Genomic DNA, 19,688 nt, shown 5'->3' on the forward strand with positions numbered 1-19,688 from the left:
GAAGTATAGAGCATGGCCAAGTATCTAGTTTCTATTATCTTTACTAAGGGCTATAAACATGTGAAGCATCATGGATCCAATATTTCTTTGGAGGCCCCATTGTCAAATGTTAATAAGAAGCATGCTGGTCTTCATGTTTCCCATTTTTAATAGTGTCCAAATGGTCTGCATTTTCAGGTTTAGTCCCCATTTACACTATCAGTGAAATACATAGGCAGTAAAAGGCATGCGACAGGCAGAATACTTGGGCTGATTCAAAAATACTGAATCCTAAAAGGAATTACTAATCTTTAAATAAAAGAAATTAATAATATTATATGAGATTAAAAAAATCGCTTTTAATTTTCTTTTCTTCTTTTTCTATAGATATCCAGTGGCTTGGAGACATTTTATTGAAATGTCAAGTATTGTGTTGCAGTGTTCAAGAACAGTCGATTGTTGAAGTAGTTCTTTATCAGAGTTAGATTGTATAGCTTTTTCTAGAAAAATAATCTTTCCAAGGTAATCTTTTAAATAGCACTTTCCAAGATGTTGAGAAAGAAGAGAGATTCTACCCATTTGGCCTTTCAGAAATATAACAAAAGCAACAATTTTCCTGAAGAGTGAAAAATGCTGTATAACAAAAATGCATATATTGATAATATACCTAAGTGGAGATGGGGAGTGATGTAGCTATAAAAATGAACCACAGACGAAGTCATTTATTTATTCTCCAAGATTTCTCCTGAGGAATAGGTTTCTCTAAGGAAAGTTTCTGCATTGCCAAGCAAAGAATTTCTATATGCTTTATATTTGTTATATGAAAAAAATATTTAGGCCTAATATCTATAAGCTCAAATATTAGTCTGCAGCATGTGTTAGGGAGAACAACATTTTTCTGTATAATAAAACTTGTGTCGATGGACTTTGGGCACATGAATGAATCAAGGCTGGTGTCATAAATGGATCTGCCAGAAGTTATCTGGACCTATCACACGTTCATGAAAGTTAAGTGTTAACGTTAGGAGTTTTTCCTACATAACAAGCTGGTTGCTATATAACCAGTGAGTTGAAATTAGTCAAGGAGGATGAATTTACACCACAGCTACAGGTAAATGCTATAAGCATGGTTTTATTCCTTTTCTTTTACCACAGAAAGCCAGTTCTTAAGCATTCATAGCATACCACTGGACATTGAAGTGCAGAAAAGAGAGTGAATATCTAGAGTGAAAGCAAACTAGAGTTCTGGGATTTAAAAAATGGAGTAAAGCAAAGCTGGAAGACTTATTATTAGTTTTGCCTTAGTGCATGACAAACTACCCAAAGCTTTAGGGTCTTAAAACAACAACTTTCTATTTAGCTCACGAATCTGCTCACAGTTCTGATCTAGGCCAGGCAGAACTGTTCTGGATTGGTCTTCTTGATGCTTATGTGAATATGGGTCAGCAGGGGGCTAGTTGATCTTAGAGGCCACCCCTTGCATGTTTTGCAGTTGTCTGCTCATAACTTTCTGGGTGAATATCCTGGGGCTATATGTCCTTCAGCATTTTTTTAATATACATTGAGATATTAATAATTTTTCTCTCCTTTTGTTAATCTGCTAATATTGTATATGATATTGAAAGATTTCCTATTAAGCCCTCCTTATACCCTTGAACTTTCAATGCAATACTGATATTTTATGTTTTCTTGTTCATTACTGAGTCCATTTGCTCATACTTTGATAGAGATAGTCACCTTTGTATTCATGAGTGATTATGCACCTTGAATATGGTTCTCCTTCAGTCCTTTTCTGATAAGGTTGCATTGCTTTTTTGGACGAGTTAAATGAATATTTCTTTCTTCTTTTGTTCTTCTTAGCCTATGGAAGAAAAATTTATTACTTGTGATTTACTTAGAATATGCCTGTAAAATCCTATTTTCTTTGTGCAAACGTATTTAACCACCACCTTAATTCTAAATTTATAAAGGAAATATTGTACTCTGATTTGCAAATTGTTTATCACAGGTCTATGGGCTAGCAATTCTGAAACTATTCCATGTATTTACTAAGATTGATCAAATAAGTAAACATTGGGCCCAGCTCAGTTGCTGAGTGGTGAAATTTCCGCACATTCCACTTTGGTGGCCTGGGTTTGCAGGTTCGTATCCCAGGCATGGACTTACTCCGCTCATCAGCCACACTATGGAGGTATCCCACATACAAAAAAATAGAGGAAGATTGGCACACATGTAAGCTCAGGGCTAATGAAAGTGAAAAAAGAGGAGTATTGGCAATGGATGTTAGCTCAGGACAATCTTCCTCAGTGAAAAAAAAAAAAGAAGTAAACATATAGTGATATTGGGAGACAGGTTTCTCACTATTGAAGAAATGTCTTAGAAATAAACAGAGAAGGCTAGATATGGAAGTAACTATAGATAGCCATTTATGTATTACTATGCATACATATATTTACTAGTTTTATCTGCTGAATAAGACTAAAACCCAGTAGCAATGAATGTACCTAACATGCTCATATTGATTTCTAAATAAAATACCATTTTCTAATAAAATGAGCCAGCGTTCCTTGGAGAAATGCTTCATTTTTAAGGTTGGGGCAGTGAAAATAGTTGATGAGCCTGAAACATCAGAAAGTAAAAAAAATGTTTAAAAATGATGGCACCATATCGAAAGGATGTAGGATCGAATATAAAAAAAATTTCCAAAAATCTCTGACAATTTGAGCAATAAAATTTACGATGATAACAACTGAATACAATCTATCAAATAAAATAAATTTATATGAGTTATACTGATAAAAGTAAATAAATAATTTAATAAACAGGAAATTCTTAAATTCTAATTAATAAATATAGAAGAGAATAGCTAAAACAATCTTGAGAAAGAAAAACAAAGCCAGAGGTATCATGCTCCCTGATTTCAAATTATACTACAAAGCTATGGTAATCATAACAGTATGGCACTGGCATTAAAACAGACACTGAGATTAATGGAATAGAATAGAGAACTCAGAAATAAACTCATGCATATATGTTCAATTAATCTATGACAAGGGAAGCAAGGATGGATACGCAATGGAGAAAAGATAGGCTCTTCAATGAACAATGTTGGGAAAACCCAACAGATATGTGCAAAATAATGAAACTGGATCACTATCTTAAACCATATACCAAAATAAACTCAAAATGGATTAGAGACTTGAATTTAGACCTGAAACCATAAAACTCCTAGAAGAAAGCATAGGTAGTTAGCTCTTTGACATCAGCCTTAGCAACATTGTTTTCTTTTTTGGACCAGTCACCTCAGGCAAGGGCAACAAGGGCAAAAATAAACAAATGGGATAACATTGAACTAAGACTTTTGCACAGTGAAGCAAACCATTAACAAAACAAAAAGGCAACCAAATGGATAGGATAAGATGTTTGCAAATCATATATCTGATAAGGGATTAATATCCAAAATATATAAAGAACTTAGACAACTCAATATCAAAACAAACAAACAACCTGATTGAGAAATGGGCGGAAGACTTGAATATAAATTTCTCCAAAGAAGACATACAGATGCCCAACAGGCACATAAAAAGATGCTCCATATCACTAATCATCAAGGAAATGCAAATCAAAATCACAGTGAGATATCACCTCACGCCTGTCAGAATGGCTGTTATCAAAAAGACAAAAAATAACAAGGGTTGACATGGATGTGGAGAAAAGAGTACCCTGGTACACTTTTGGTGTGAATGTGAATTAATGCAGCCTCTTTGGATAACAGTATGGAGGTTTCTCAAGAAATTAAAAATAGAACTACCATATGATCAAGCAATTTCACTTCTGGGTATTTATCCAAAGAAGATGAAAACACCAATATGAAGAGATATATACACTACTATGTTCTTTGCAGCATTATTTACAATAGCCAAGCTATTCAAGCACCCTAAGTGTCCATTGATAGATGAATGGATAGAGAAGATGTGATATATATATATATATCACATATATATATATATATATATATATATATATACGATAGAATATTCACCATAAAAAGGAATGATATCTTGCCATTTGCAGTAACATGGATGGGCCTAGAGGGTATTTTGTTAAGTGAAATAAGTCAAACAGAGAAAGACAAATACCATATGATTTCACTTACATGTAGAATCTAAGAAACAAAACAAATGAACAAACAAAACAAAACAGAAATAGACTCATAGATACAGGAAACAAACTGGTGGTAACCAGAAGAGGGGTGTGTTGGGGAGTGGGTGAAATAAGTGATGGAGATTAAGAGGTACAAACTTCCAGTTATAAAATAAATAAGTCATGGGGATGTAACGTACAGCATAGGGAATTTAGTCAATAATATTGTAATAACTTTGTATGGTGGCAGAGGGTAACTAGACTTATCGTGGTGATTTTTTCCTGTATATACATACCAAATCACTATGATGTACACTTGAAGCCAATAGGATATTGTATGCCAATAATACTTCAACGAAAATAAATAATAATGGAAAAATTTAAATCAATCAGGTTTTTAATATTAACATTTTATATAACCATAATAAATTCATCAAAACTAGGAATTCTTGTTAACAGGTTGACACTTATCCTGCTAATGTCCTTCTTTCCAATATACAATCTAGGTTCCCCCTTGCATTGGCTTATTTAGCCGCCTACTTTTCTCCAATTTGTGATAATTCCCACAGTGTTTCTTCTTCCTGGCTAGTTATTTTTTAGAAGATCCTTCAGTTTGAGTTTTTCTGATATTTTCTCATGATTAGAGAGAGATTATACATTTTTGGTAAGAATATTACAGAAGTGATCTTTTGTCCTCCACGGTGTGGCATATCAGGAGGTACTTAAATAGATAGGTTATTATTGGAGACAAAAATTTTGATCGTTTAGTTGAGATGGTGTCTATCAGGATTCTCCCTATTTTACCCTTTGTATTTAATAAGTATCTTGTAGGGAGATATGTGAGTCTATGCAAACTATACTAATAGTTTGTTTGAACACATTTTTGCTATATTTTATAGTAAAATTCCAATTACTAACTATAGAAGGAAAAATGGAAATAGAAAATGACCATTAGGCAAATACCCATAGTAATAATTACTGCAGAGTATACAGAGATCTCTAAGCTTCATCTGCAACTTTCTATGTCTAAAATGATTCTTTATTAAAAAATTAAAATTAATGGAAAGATTTGGTTAAAAGAACATAAGTGTAGGGTTTAGTTGTGCAGACTGGTTGCACTTAAAAAAGGGCAAGCTTCAAAGAGTAGAAAAAGAATTGAGAGAGAAGGTACCAAGTAAGCAAAACCAACAACTTGATTCAAACATCTTAGTCTATTCTCCATGACTCTTAACTGTTCTATCATATTTCCTATTACATGTTTTTTTCTTCAGAACTCAACTCTAAATAATATCTTTTGATTTCTCTTCTGGGTCACTGTGTATTTCTACAACTGTGTCTAATCCACTTTCCAATCTATCCATTGAGTTTTAAATTTCATTTGTTGATTTAATTTCTAAAAATTCTGGATTCTTTAGCAAATTTTCACAATTATTCCTTTTAATTTCTTGTTCTTTGCTCATATTTTCAGGCTTTGCTTTCATACTCAAACATATTGTACAAAATAACTTTAGATTTTATTTCAAATAATCATACTATTTCAAATCATTGTGTTTCTATTTCTGGTCTCTGTTGCTTTTGCTGATTCTCAGTTATGAAGCTTTGTTTCCTTGAAAAAGGGAGCTGCTTGTTTACCTTGAAGTTTTGTGTGTGGGAAGTCTTTGAAGATTGGGTCAAAGTTTCTTCAAAGAGTTTTTCTAGTTGGAATTTGAACTGGAAACCCATATAAAAGCTAATTGTGTTAAGAATTCTAAGGGAAGATTTTTTTTTAATTCACAGTGCCAAGTCAAAACCAGCAATTTTCCTTACTGAAAACTTCTGTGTAATGGAATTCATTTGTAAAACTGAGGATGCATCTTGGGAATATAGCAGTATGTGAATGTATGTCTGGGGTGGGGGGTCTTGGGCAAGATTTCAGAATTTCCTGTTCCCCTACTCCTGCCACATCCTGTGTATCCTTCAAAGAAACGACTCAAGTTTGGTGAAAGCTTGTACCTCAGAATTCCTGTTTTTACTTTTGTTTAGGGTGTCTGCTGATTTTTTTCTTTCTGGTCAAGTCAAAAATGAATTTCAAAGGGGAAATTTTATACATAATTTTAAGTGTTTCATTTGACATAAGCAAAAATGTGCATGTACTTTTAAATTTATCCAAGTGAATCCTTCTACCTAACCTGAACTCTACCTTAGGTATTTCATAGAATAAAATAACTTAGAGATATTTCTCTAATAACACGTACGTTTTGAGGTGAATTTCTGAGCTGTATTATATATCATTGCTCTTTCCTTGGCTTTATTTAAACTGTGTTAGCAGCTCAGCAGTCTTGCCATAGTGAGTAGATGAACTTATGGGTCTCTTTTCCTTATCACTTTTGGGTTGTTTATCCTGTATGAAAGGACTTTCATCCTCTAAGATTACAACTCTACTGTCCCAGTTTTCGTCTAGTAGATTTATGGTCTTGTCCTAGCTTCCTGTTTCTGACTCTTTTTCAGCCTCTGTTGTCTACCGGTTATCACTAGAATTTTATGCAAAGCCTAATTATGCAACACAGTACAACTCTCCAACCCTTGACCCTAGATTTATCTTTATACCTTCTAAACAAATGTACTTTGGGGCTTCTTTTTAGGAAAACAGAAAAACTCTCAAGGGATTTTAAATTTCAATATGTCTCTTTCAAATTATTGAACTGAAGATAATTTTGCAACTGAATGTAATCCTTGATATAACAATGTCACACTTCTTAAAACACAGATACATTAATAGTGTCTTTTAATTTCAAATGATTATTTTCAGTCTGCTAAATGCCATTCTTAACGACTTAGCTAAAGCATTCTTTCGTCATTCCTTTCTTCCACCAAGCAACATCTTTCATGGGCTTTGCCTCTCCTCAATTCATCCCCACCATCTAAGATGCATCTCCCTTAAATTTGACCATTTGGTTTAACTGATTTATTTTCTGCAATAATCTGTAAACTCATTTTGAATTGGAACTGATCTTGCTTGTCTCTTTATCCCCTGTGCACAGCATAGAACTTGGCATATACTAAGTGCTCAACATTACTTGTCTAAGGTATGACATATTAAAGGACTGGATAAGAATTGGAATTGGAATAGGATTAAAATATAGACGGATGATTGGGCACAAATTCTATGTTTCTAAATTTGACCCCTCCCTTGATATGCAAGTGTTCATGGGTCAAATCAATATCTCCACAGACACGTCCTATCATTAACTCACACACTGCAGGTCAAAAAATATTCACAAAGCTACTCTTCTTTCAGTGTTTCATGATTTTACTTGTCATTATCATACTCTGGTTGCTCAAACTATAAACTGAGCACTTTCTTTGTTTTTTTAAATGCCAGTCATCTCTCACTTTTCATTAACCATAAGACTCATTCTGTGCTTTCCATTCATAAACTAAAATTGTATTCTCCCTGACAATCTCATCAAATCTTTCTTTCTTAATATTTATTTTTAACCCCTTATACATTCTCTTTTCTCTACGGCTCAAATCCTATGTAGATGCCAGAATAGTTTCATTAAAGGATAAATTTGATCATTTTCTGAACTTGATTTGAAAATTTTAGTAGACAAATTTTTATGCAGATTAAGGCTCTCCAAAGTGTCCTATTTTAAGCAATATTTTCCTTTTCGGCACTGTTCTGTGTTAGCCTTTGCTCTGTACATAATCTGAACTGATAACTATATACTTAATGACCATGATTTCCATATCATCCTTCTTTTTCTCTATTTCTTCCATTCACCTTCAGAATCCTCCTTTTGCTTCTGGGTTCAGCTGAAATGCCTCCTCCATCCTGAAGCTTCATCTGATTTTCCTCACATTGGAGTGGCAGCGTCTTCTGTGGCCCTTAAATGCTGTACCTTTGTATCATATTTAGTGTATTCCTCCCGTTATTACTTGATGTATGTGTGTTATCCACATATTATCTTGAAACCAGTCTTATGGCAAGACCTATGTTCTTATGTTTCCCCAAATTATCAATCGCCATGCTCCATAAGGTATACCATATTATTTACTAGACTTATTTAAATGTTTTTCTTTCATATTTAAAAATTGTAAATTAAAAAATATAATTTTTTATTTTAACATATTTAAAATAAACTTCTAGAATGCTGCAACCATTTCCTGCAAAATATTTAAACATTTCATATCTCCTCCTGAAAAAAATATCATATAATACTGTGCTGAGTCACCAACACTGACAAGGTTCTCTGCATATGTGTCATTTCCTAACTCTAGAAATTAATTTTTAACTTGATCTATGTCTAAATTGCCAATTCACTTCTGTGCCCAGCAATATACAACCTCTGCAAAGCAGCACGAGGGAGCTGCTGCCATGGCGTCTGAGAAATGGGTTTTGGCAACTCTGCTGATGCAGCTCTGCTTCACTGGCCATGGATTCTGTGGGAAGGTCCTGGTGTGGCCCTGTGACATGAGCCATTGGCTCAATCTAAAGGTTATTCTGGAGGAACTTACGGAAAGGGGCCACGAGGTGACTGTGTTGGTTTCTCCATATAATTTCATCATTGACTACAGCAAGCCTTCCGCACTGAATTTCGAGGTGATTCCTGTGCCACAGGAGGGAGAGACTGCTGCAAATTCACTAAATGACTTTTTAGACTTGGCTACCAATGTCATACCAACATTGTCACTCTGGCAGTCTGCAAGAAAACTGCAAGAGTTCTTTCTTCAAATTACTGGACATTTAAAACTTCTGTGTGAGAGTGTAGTCTACAACCAGACATTCATGAAGAAACTCCAGGAAACCAACTACAATGTAGTGGTTATAGACCCTGTCATGCCCTGTGGAGAGCTGATTGCTGAGTTGCTGGAAGTCCCTTTTGTGTACACGCTAAGGTTCTCTCTGGGTGGCATTATTGAGAGATACTGTGGGAAAATTCCAGCTCCACCTTCCTACGTGCCTGTTGCCATGGGAAAACTAGCAGACAAAATGACCTTTTTGCAAAGGGTAAAAAATTTATTGTTTTCTATTTTATTTGACTTTTTCCTCCACCAATATGACTTTCAGCTTTGGGACCAGTTTTACAGTGAAGTATTAGGTAAGAGACTCTGCTTTTTATTCTAAAGTAGTTATTAAAAGAAACAGAAGGTTTAAGAAAAGTTTAGGAACATAAAAGGAATATATTTTTAAAACTTTCCCTGCCACATGAAACTCTACAAATGATAGCAATGAACTGTTATCACTAACTAATTGGGAAAAGGAGGCAAGAAATATCTTGCCATGGTTACTCTTTCTTTATAGTCATCTAACCATTTTGTAAGATACCTTGATACTTAATAGGTTGTTATCAAAAGAAACAAAACATAAAACACACTAATAAATGTTGATCCAATGGAAGATGTATATTTTATCAGATATAGAATATCACAAATAAGTCTGGTACGGTGAATTTTCATAATGGAGAAGGTTTGACTTCTTATTGACAGAGTGTAATGTTTGTAGTAAGAATAAGATAATCTTCTTCCCTGATTCCAGGAATAAACTGAACCCTGAGCTATATTAACAATGGGATTAAACTTGGTATATAATAGGGGCTGGCCCGGTGGCACAGCAGTTAAGTTTGCACGTTCTGCTTCTTGGCAGCCCGGGGTTTGCTGGTTCGGATCCCGGGTATGGACATGGCACTGCTTGGCACACCATGCTGTGGTAGGCATCCCACATATAAAGTAGAGGAAGATGGGCACGATGTTAGCTCAGGGCCAGGCTTCCTCAGCAAAAAGAGGAGGACTGGTCGTAGTGAGCTCAGGGCTAATCTTCCTCAAAAAAGAAAAAATTTGGTATACAATTTAATGTGTCTGAATTTTGCTCCACCAATTTTGAGAATCATGGATTATTACATTTCAAATTTATACCATTCTCCTGTTGAGCTAGAGTACCTGCCGTTCTTATCTCTCTCATAAATATGGAATGAAACTTCAGTAAGTCCTATGTGAACTATTTCATCATGGCTGGTCATACTGAAAAGTTTCTAGGATGCTTTATACTTCTTGGAGTAGTATTATACAGAAACCTGAAAAATTAAATAGAAACTCTAGAAGAGTTTATAGCTTGGGGTTGAAAGATAGCATATTTTTTTTTACTTCACTAATTATATCTATTCTATCTATTTTTAATTGCTCACTTTTTCTAATAAGGATTTTGGTTTTTTTGTTTGGTTTTTTTTTGGTGAGGAAGACTGCCCCTGAGCCAATATCTGTGGCAATCTTCCTCTATTTTGTATGTGGGACACCGCCACAGCATGGCTCCATGAGTGGTGCATAGGTCTGCACCCAGGATCTGAACCTGTGAATCCCAGACTGCCAAAGCAGAGCACATGAACTTAACCACTATGCAACCAGGCCAGCCCCTGGAATAAGGAATGGTTTTACTTTGCAATTTTCACAGATGTAACTCTCATTTGACTTCATCAGCTGAGGCTGGCTTTCACTTCAACCATTTTTGAGAATCATGAAGCAGCATGAATTAACAAACAAAAGATCAAATTGGGTATTAGAAATATTAACTAATTTAACTCCCTGATTATATTAGTTTGCTGGATCTCCATAGCTAAATACCCCAGACTAAGTGGCATAAACAACAGAAATTTATTTTCTCACAGTTCTGGAAGCTAGAAGTCCAAGATCAAGGTGTCATCAAGGCTGGTTTCTCTTGAGGCTTGTCTCCCTGGCTTGTAGATGGCCACCTTCTCACTATGCCCTCTCATGGTCTTTCCTCTGAGGGTGCACATATCTAGTGTCTCTTCCTCTTATAAGGAGACCAGTCATATTGAATGAGGGCCCCTCCATGACCTCATTTAACCTTAATTACTTCTTTAAGGGACCTATCTGCAAACACAGTCAGACTTCAACGTATGAAAACTAAAGGAACACAATTCAGTCTATAACAATGATTTTCTGATAGATATTGTTTCACAGAACTAATGTTCAAAGGAACCCACTTTAAAAATTGTTAGCATTATACATGATTTGAATTTATACCTGCATTGATTTCACAGTAAGTGATTTAACAATTTGCAAGCACTACCTGGGTATAGGCAGTGCATTAGGCTTTACAGATTTAAAGTAAATAAGACCAGGATCTTGGCCTCAATTCTACTCTCAGAAATAAATGTAAGACATAGAACTATAAATATATTTTGATAATTGGGAATGTTTCCCTGGTTCCGATCAATAATTTTCTAGGACATTTGTCACATTCCGCATAAATAGACAAAAGGTATAGAACTCTTCATGTATAAACACTGGAATGAATGTAGTCCTTAGAAACAATGGCAAATTTTTAACTCTATCATCTTTAACAAGTTTTTCTTTTGTTGTAAGTACTTTGATTTATTTTCATTCTTGTATTCTCTCATGTTCTTTAGGCAATTTTGAATGCACCATAAGTATAATTTCATTTTTGATGTCATAGTAAAAATAACTAATACAAATGGTCAAAAATTCAAATGAGAGCTGGCCCTGTGGCCTCGGGTTTAAGTTCCTGTGCTCTGCTTCAGCAGCCCAGGTTCAGTTCCCAGGTGTGGACCTATACCACTCATTAGCAGTCATGCTGTAGTGGTGACCCACATGCAAAATAGAGGAAGATTGGCACAAATGTAGGCTCAGGGTGAATCATCTTCAACCAAAAAGAGGAAGAATGGCAACAGATGTTAGCTCAGGGTGTCTTCCCCAGGAAAAAAAAAAACAACAATTCAAATGGAACAAATATATATATATATATAATGAATGATAATTGGTTTCATATTTCTCCTATGTAAGCACTATTAACTCTACTTCTTTGCATCAAGATATTCTCTATGCATTAAACATAAGTATGCATATACGTGTTTTTTTTCTTTGCACCAATAGGAGCAATTACTAAATATTCATTTTTGCCTCTACTTTTCACCTGATGTAGTTTTGACATATTTCCACAAAATGTTTTAAAATCTACATTATTCTTTATATTGACTTAGTGTCCATTTGAATGGAGGCAATGAATCACTGAGCTAGTCTAGTGCTGAGTGCTGCTTGGGTTGTTCCAATTCTCGTATTACATAAAATATTGCCCTATACTTACTGTATTTATATCTCTGCCACAATATCCTCTAAAATTGCTGAACCATTTAGGCTTTATCCTCAGACCTCTTCTAAGGTGGGCAGCAATTATTCCATTTTCTTTTGGACTGTTTATCTTATTGGTCTATAACTTTTCTGGCATTTTAGGGAATTTAAGCTTTTTTTCTATGATATGCTTTACAAATATATTTTTAAGCCCATCAATTCACTTAGGAATTTTAAACTAATTTATACAGATACAAAAAATATTTTTTATATATTTTAAAATATTATGCATGTACTTTCAGATTTTAGAAAGTATCATACCAACAAAAAAGTGTATAAAATGTAAGTGTACAATTGAAAGAAAAATTAAATAAATTTCTGTATGCCCTATAGCCAAGGTAATAAATAGATTGTTGTCAGTATCTTAGAAATGCTGTTCTTCCAATGTAAACCACAAGCCTGACTTTGGTGAACATTCTTTTAGAAATTTTAAGTCTACTATCTATATGGGATTCTCTCAGCACTTTATTGTTTCGTTTTTTGAATATCATACAAATGAAAGCATAGATTTGCTACTTATGCTCAATACTGTTTTCGAGATGCAATCATGCATTTTCTTTTTTGTTTAAGCTCTGGATAGCATTCCATTGTGTGACTATACCAGGGCATTTTATGGATGGACAACTGGTTGTTTACAGTTTTTTGTATAATGTATGAACATTCTTCTATGTGTATCCTGTTGTGTAAAAGCGATAGTATCAATGGAGTATAAACTACCTATATTTTTCCCCTTCGGTCTGAAAGTAATTATTCAGACTTTTCTCAAAAATTTATACTTAACTGAGATTATAAAATTTAAACTTTAACCAACAGTGTATTTTAGTCCCCATTGCTCCACATCCTTAATGTATCACTGAATGACTTTCATTCACAGTTGCATTGAAATATAATTAATATACCATTAATATACCATAAAACTGACACATTTTAAGTGTGCCATGTGTACACTTTTGTAAATATGTAGTATATTTACAGAAAGTTCTGCAACTGTCACTATGTTCTAATTTTATAATCCTGAAAACAAATGATTTTTTAAATCTTTTCAATCTGCTTCGTCTGAAATTATATCTTATGTTTTATTTAGATGTCCTTGATTATTACTGAGATTGAGTAACTTTTCATATTTTAAGGGCCATTTCCATTTTTTTTTCAGTAGATATCCTGCTCATGTCTTTTGTTTATTTTGTCTAATGAGTTTGCTTGTGTTTTCATTATTGACTCAACAAATTCTTTATGTATTCTAAATAAGCCTTTATCAGTTTTAGGTACTACAGATATCTTCTCACAGTTTATGATGTGTTTCTCATTCTCTTAAATATCATATGATGACTTTTATGTTTTAAATGTAATGGAGTTGAATTAATTAACCATTTTCTTTATGTGTTTTTCTTTATGCACTTGAGGAAATTCTTTCTTACTGTGAAAACATAAAGGTTTCCTTTTATATTGTCTTCAGAGAGTTATGGTTTTGCTTTTCCTTTGAATGTTTTGATCTACTTAGTATTTTATTTTTGTGTGTTTTGTAGATTGGGGTCAATTAGTTTTCTTTTTTCTATTCTTCCTTTACTGTTCTTCCTTCTTCCTTCTTCCTTGTATTCTTCTCTCTCTACTTTTCTCTTTCTTTCTTCCTACTCTTGCACAGCGATAAGGAGTTGTACCATCACCATTTACTCAAGGTCCCTTCTTTTCTTTACTTATCTGCCATGTTTGCTTTGTCATTCAGAAATTTTGTTACTTAACTGGCTTTGATTCTATTTATCATCTTACTTGCTTTATTCTGTAATAGTTCTTTCTTTCTAGCTTTAGTGAGAAATAATTGGCATATAACATTGTGTAAGATTAAAGTATACGACATGATGACTTAACGCATATATATATTGCAAAATGTTTACCACAATAACGTTAGTTAACACATCCATCACCTCACACAATTACTTTTTTCTGTAGTGATAGCATTTAATAACTAGTCTCTTAACAGCTTTTAAGTATGTAATACACTATTGTTAACTACAGTAACCATACTGTACATCAAATCCCCAGAATTTATTCATCTTATAACTGGAAGTTTGTACCCTTTGATCAACATCTCCCTATTTCCCCCACCCCTGTCAACCACCATTCTACTCTGTTTCTATAAGTTTGGCTTTATTTTCGACTCTACATGTAAATGAGATAATATTTGTTTTTCTCCATCTGACTTATTTCACTTAGTACATGTCACCCAAGATTCGTTTAAAACAACTCTGATTAATATCCTTAGAGCTCTAATGGATGAAGTGGTCAGCATGCAAGAAAATATGGGCTGTGCAAGCAAAGAGGTGAAATCCTAAGAAAGGATAGAAGCAGAGAGAATATTTCCTAATTCATTCTATGAGGCCAGCATTATCAAATCCAAACAAATATCAAATATCAAAACCAGACAAAGACATTACAAGAAAAGAAAGCTACAGATCAATATTTCTCATAAATATAAATGCAAAAGTCCTCAAGAAAATGTTAGAAAAGTGAATCTAATAATGTATAAAAAGTATTATACACCACAAAAGAGTGGAATTTATCCTCATTGATACAATATTCAAAAATCAGTTAATGTAATCCATCACAAGAAAAGGCTAAAAAAGAAAGATCTCATGTTCATATCAATAAATGCAGGAAAAGCATTTGATAAAATCTCTGATAAGCAAATCAAAGAACTAAATAAATGGACAAATATTCCATGTTCATGGATAGGAAGACACAATATTATCAAGATGTCAGTTCTTCCCAACTTGATCCAAGACTCAATGCAATCCTAATAAAAATCCCAGCAAGTTGGATTGAAAGATGGATATTGACAAACTGATTCTAAATTTTACATGCAGAGGCAAAAAATTCAAAATAGTCAGTACAATATTTAAGGAGAAGAAGAAAGTTGGAGGACTGACACTGTCTGATTTCAAATCATCTATACTATAAAGCTAGAGTAATCAAGACAGTGTGGTATTAGTAAAATAATAGACACATAGGTCAATGGAACAGAATAGAGAGCCCAGAAATAGACTCACACAATATAGTTAACTAATCTTTGACAGAGAAACAAAGGCAACACAATGGATAAGATAGTCTTTTCAACAAATGGTGCTGGAACAAGTGGACATCTACATGCGAAAAATGAATCTATACCAGACCTTATATCATTCACATTGATTAACTCAAAATGTATCATTGATCTAAACATAAAATGCAAAAGTATAAAACTCCTAGAATATAGCATAGGGGAGAACCTAGATGACCTTGGGTAAGGCAATGACTTTTACATACAATACCAAAGGCACAATCCATGAAAAACAACATAGATAAGCTGGAATTTGTTAAAACTAGAAAATTCTCAGGGGACAGCCCCATGGCCAAGTGTTTAAATTTCTGCATGCTTCACTTCAGCTGCCCCACTTTGTGGGTTTGGATCCTGGTGCAGACCTATTCCATCTGTTACCTCAGGGCTAATCTTCCTCAAGTAAAAAAAAGAGGAAGATTGGTAAGAGATGTTAGCTCAAGGTGAGTTGTCCTCACCAAAAATGAATGAGTGAATGAACAAATGAAGGAATGAATGAAAGAATAAATAAATCAGTAAATAATAAAAAATAAAATTAAAAACTTCTCTGTGAAAGACAATGTCAAGAGAATGAAAAGACAAGACACAGAAGGGGAGATAATATTTGCTAAAGACATGTCTGATAAAGGATTATTATGTAAAATATTAAAAGAACTCTTAAAACTCAACGATAAGAAAACATGAAACCCGATTGAAAAATGGGTCAAAGATATTAACAGACACCTCACTAAGGAAGATATACAGATGACAGATAAGCATATAAAAAGATGCTCCATGTCATTTGTCATGAGGGAAATGCAAATTAAAATGACAATTAGATGCCACTACACATCTATTATTAGAAAGGCCCAAATGTGGAACACCTACAACACCAAATGCTGGTGAGTTGTGCAACAGTAATTCTCATTTATTGCTGGTGGGAATGTAAAATGGTGCGGCTGCTTTGGAAGACACTTTGGTGGTTTCTTACAAAACTGAACATAATCTTACCATACTATCTCACACCTTCGTATTTACTCAAATTACTCAAATTACTCAAATATCTATGTTCACACAAACACTTGCACATGGGTATTTATAAAAGCTTTATTCGTAATTACCAAAACTTGGAAGCAACCAAGACGCCCTTCAGTAGTTGAATAAGATAAACCGTGGTACATCCAGACAAGGGAATATTATTCAGTGTTAAAAAGAAATGAGTTATCAAACCATGAAAAGACATCAAAAAACCTTAAATGCATATACTAAGTGAAAGAATTCAATTCAAAAGGCTACAGACTGTATGACATTCGGGGAAAAGGCAAAACTATGGAGACAACAAAATTCAGTGGTTGTCAAGGTGGGGTGGGAAGAGGGATGACTAGGCAGAGCCCAGAGGATTTTTTAGAGAACAAGGGTATGTGGGAAGTATCTCCACCTTCCCAACAACTTTGCTGTGATCTAAAGATTGCTCTAAAAAAATAAAATTACCCAGAAACTGTACATATTAGTTTTCCCACATGCCTTTGGAAAGACGTTAATAAGCCAGGAAGTCTACAAAAGTTGTCTCTAGATAACCAGATAACATGACTTACTTCTAAGAGATTGGTAGCTGTCCCCCACTGAAATTCCCTCCTGTCTATCTTACTTACATTAAAGCACTTTGTTGTAAATTCAAGCTACCTCTAAGAATTCTTTGAAATTAAAAGCCATCTCAGTAGACATAATGTAAGATTAAAACAATATTTATATAGTAACTCAGATTTAATAGCCCATTTATTAATTATATATTATTTATATAATTCTCCACAGTGTTCATGACTCATATTGTATAATAATTATAGGAAAAAGTTTTAGTTCCATATTTTTCTTAACTCCTCAGTATAGCATTTAAAATGTATGAAATTATTGATACGTAAACTTTGTATGCGTTTGTTAAATTTCACTCTCTTCACTTTTGATTGGCTTTATATTTCATATTGTGCATCACTGCTTCAAATATAGAATTTTAGTGACTACTTTAAGCTATCTTTCTTACAAAGTGCTCTACAGGTTATGCACAATAATTTCACCTAGGGAATTGGTAATCAAGGCAGGATGTCAAACACATGGAACAAGATATCTAAAGGATATAACCATACTGGCATGGAAGCTGTGAAGTACTGTTCTCATCCAACCTCTGGTAATTTCAAGCTGAGTGTCCTTGGGAAATGCTTCGTTATTATCAAATTAAGGCATTTGACTAGGTAACCTCAGACATATACTCAAATGCTACGACATAATGACTCTAAAAGGAGGCTATCCACCTTGTTATGTTTATGATCATCAATTTTGATTAGAACCGTTAAGAAAGAAGGATTCTCATCTGAGTTTTTATTTACTTAGGTGCAAAACATGTTTTCTGTGTGTAAAAATGGTTGACTCGGCCCTTTGCAAATAACTGTTCTTCTCTACAAATCTCCTAATATTAATACTTAGAATCTGTCCCTTTCAAAAATCATTTAAAAGTAACCCTAAAATAAGTGTGTGATACTTGCCATGTATATATGGGTGCTTCACATTACAAAGGGAGTTGTTTTGGGTATGAATTACTCAGGGAATTCCTACTGAGAAAATGATGGCAAATTGATTGAAGTGATGGGATTTAATTTAGGAAAATAAGGTAAACTGATATTAGTTGGATTCAACAAGATGAGTGAACCAGAAACTATAATAAGCTGGAAGGTAGAAATACACTCCTGAATGGAAATTAGAAAACCATTGAGAGGTGATTTGGTGCTGATATGATGGAAATAATCTATAATCTGTCACTTAATTGGAGAGAAACAGTTAGTATTAAATTCAACAGTACTTGGAGTTGTGGTTAAATTCTTAATTGAACTTTTTTATAAAGAATTTATTATTGTGAATTTGTTTTTATTGAATTTATTTTTATTTTACACATTACTGTTCCTTCACTACCCAAACATTCTCTCTCCCTCCCTCCTTCTTACCTCGCTTTCTTCCATCCTACTTTCCTTTCTTCCTTGCCTCTCTCCTTCCTTCCTTATTACTTTAAATTCCTCTTTCTTTTAACATCTAGACATGGTAAGTAATCTGGAAGACCTACATTTATTTTTTCCTTAATAATGCATCAGAATATTAATGGTACATTTTTTCCTCAGCAAACATATATGCTAACAATCTCCACCCAACTTTTTCCTCTTTCTCTAGGAAGACCCACTACATTATGTGAGACTATGGGGAAAGCAGAAATTTGGCTAATACGGACATATTGGGATTTTGAATTTCCTCGTCCATACTTACCTAATTTTGAGTTTGTAGGAGGATTGCATTGTAAACCTGCCAAACCGTTACCTAAGGTAGGTTTATTACAGTAGAGGATAGTTTCTATCTTATGATAAGATCCTGATTTTCCTTTAAAGTTTACAGCCTCAATAAAAGAGATATACTACTGGATATCTTCAGTTTGCTGCTCCAAATCTATCCTCCAAGTCATAGGAGTCTTTCACAAGTGATGTTACTTTATTTTGGACTTTGATATTTAAGCTGAAGAATGAAGTAATTTAAGTGTCATTGTGCCTATAGTATGGGTACTGGGTGGAAGGGATGGGAAGCTAGAACCTTGAAAATCACTAAGGTGACTACTGTAGTCTTCCCAACAAGCATGATGGACTTATGAACAGGGACACTTACTATAATTGCTTGAGTGATAAAGATGCTTTCATGAAAACTCTGGGGTAGATTCCACAGGCTTTGGTCAGTAAGAAGAAGTAAGTGTTGACTGAAGACATAGAACCTGTTAGGACTTCTGGATAGCAATGATCTTTACTGAGATAGGAAGCAATTAATGGAAAAACTTTTTTGAGATAACAATTATGAGTTCGAGTTCAAATTCACTTTAAGGAATCAAAGTGACTTTTCAAGTGGGGATTTTTAGGAATCATCTGGGTAATACAAGGTCTCAGTCTCAGCAGAGAACATTAGAAAAGGATTGGGAATCAACATAAAGTAGAAGTCATATAATTGAGAGACCTAAATGTTGAAATGTTTTTTATGACTATGATGTTAGGTTTTTTGGGAATGAAAATGAAAATCATATACCACATTCCAAAGTTATCAAAGAACAAATGTGGACTGACAGAAATGCTGGAAGAAAACAATATTGAGGAGCAGAAAAGAATAATAGGTAAACGTGTTTAACTATCTGTATTAATAAGGAGTGAGGAGGCCGATAGTCATTTGCTTGGATTGTAGGTAAATGAGCATAATTTCTGTGGAAGATTGCAGGTTAAATGGTAATCTGGGGAGAGTTCTTGATTTCTGTCTAGGGTAAGGTGCATATTTAAGT

At 34.0% G+C, this 19,688-nt stretch overlaps 1 protein-coding gene and 1 long non-coding RNA gene across 4 annotated transcripts in view; one reads left to right on the plus strand and one right to left on the minus strand.

The window, feature by feature from the left end:
- Positions 1-19,688, plus strand: part of LOC124237298 (UDP-glucuronosyltransferase 2A2) — a 60,446-nt gene that overhangs the window by 30,641 nt on the left and 10,117 nt on the right. For all 3 annotated transcript variants that reach the window (XM_046656781.1, XM_046656783.1, XM_046656782.1), the window contains one exon: positions 18,551-18,699. In XM_046656781.1, the coding sequence (XP_046512737.1) occupies positions 18,551-18,699 (149 nt within the window). The remainder of the gene's footprint in view (positions 1-18,550; positions 18,700-19,688) is intronic.
- Positions 1-19,688, minus strand: part of LOC124237299 (uncharacterized) — a 48,896-nt gene that overhangs the window by 12,395 nt on the left and 16,813 nt on the right. The window contains exon 2 of the long non-coding RNA XR_006887973.1: positions 1,717-1,840. This is a non-coding gene — a long non-coding RNA (uncharacterized LOC124237299). The remainder of the gene's footprint in view (positions 1-1,716; positions 1,841-19,688) is intronic.

Source organism: Equus quagga, chromosome 3 (assembly GCF_021613505.1).
Source record: "Equus quagga isolate Etosha38 chromosome 3, UCLA_HA_Equagga_1.0, whole genome shotgun sequence".
Classification (NCBI taxonomy): domain Eukaryota; kingdom Metazoa; phylum Chordata; class Mammalia; order Perissodactyla; family Equidae; genus Equus; species Equus quagga.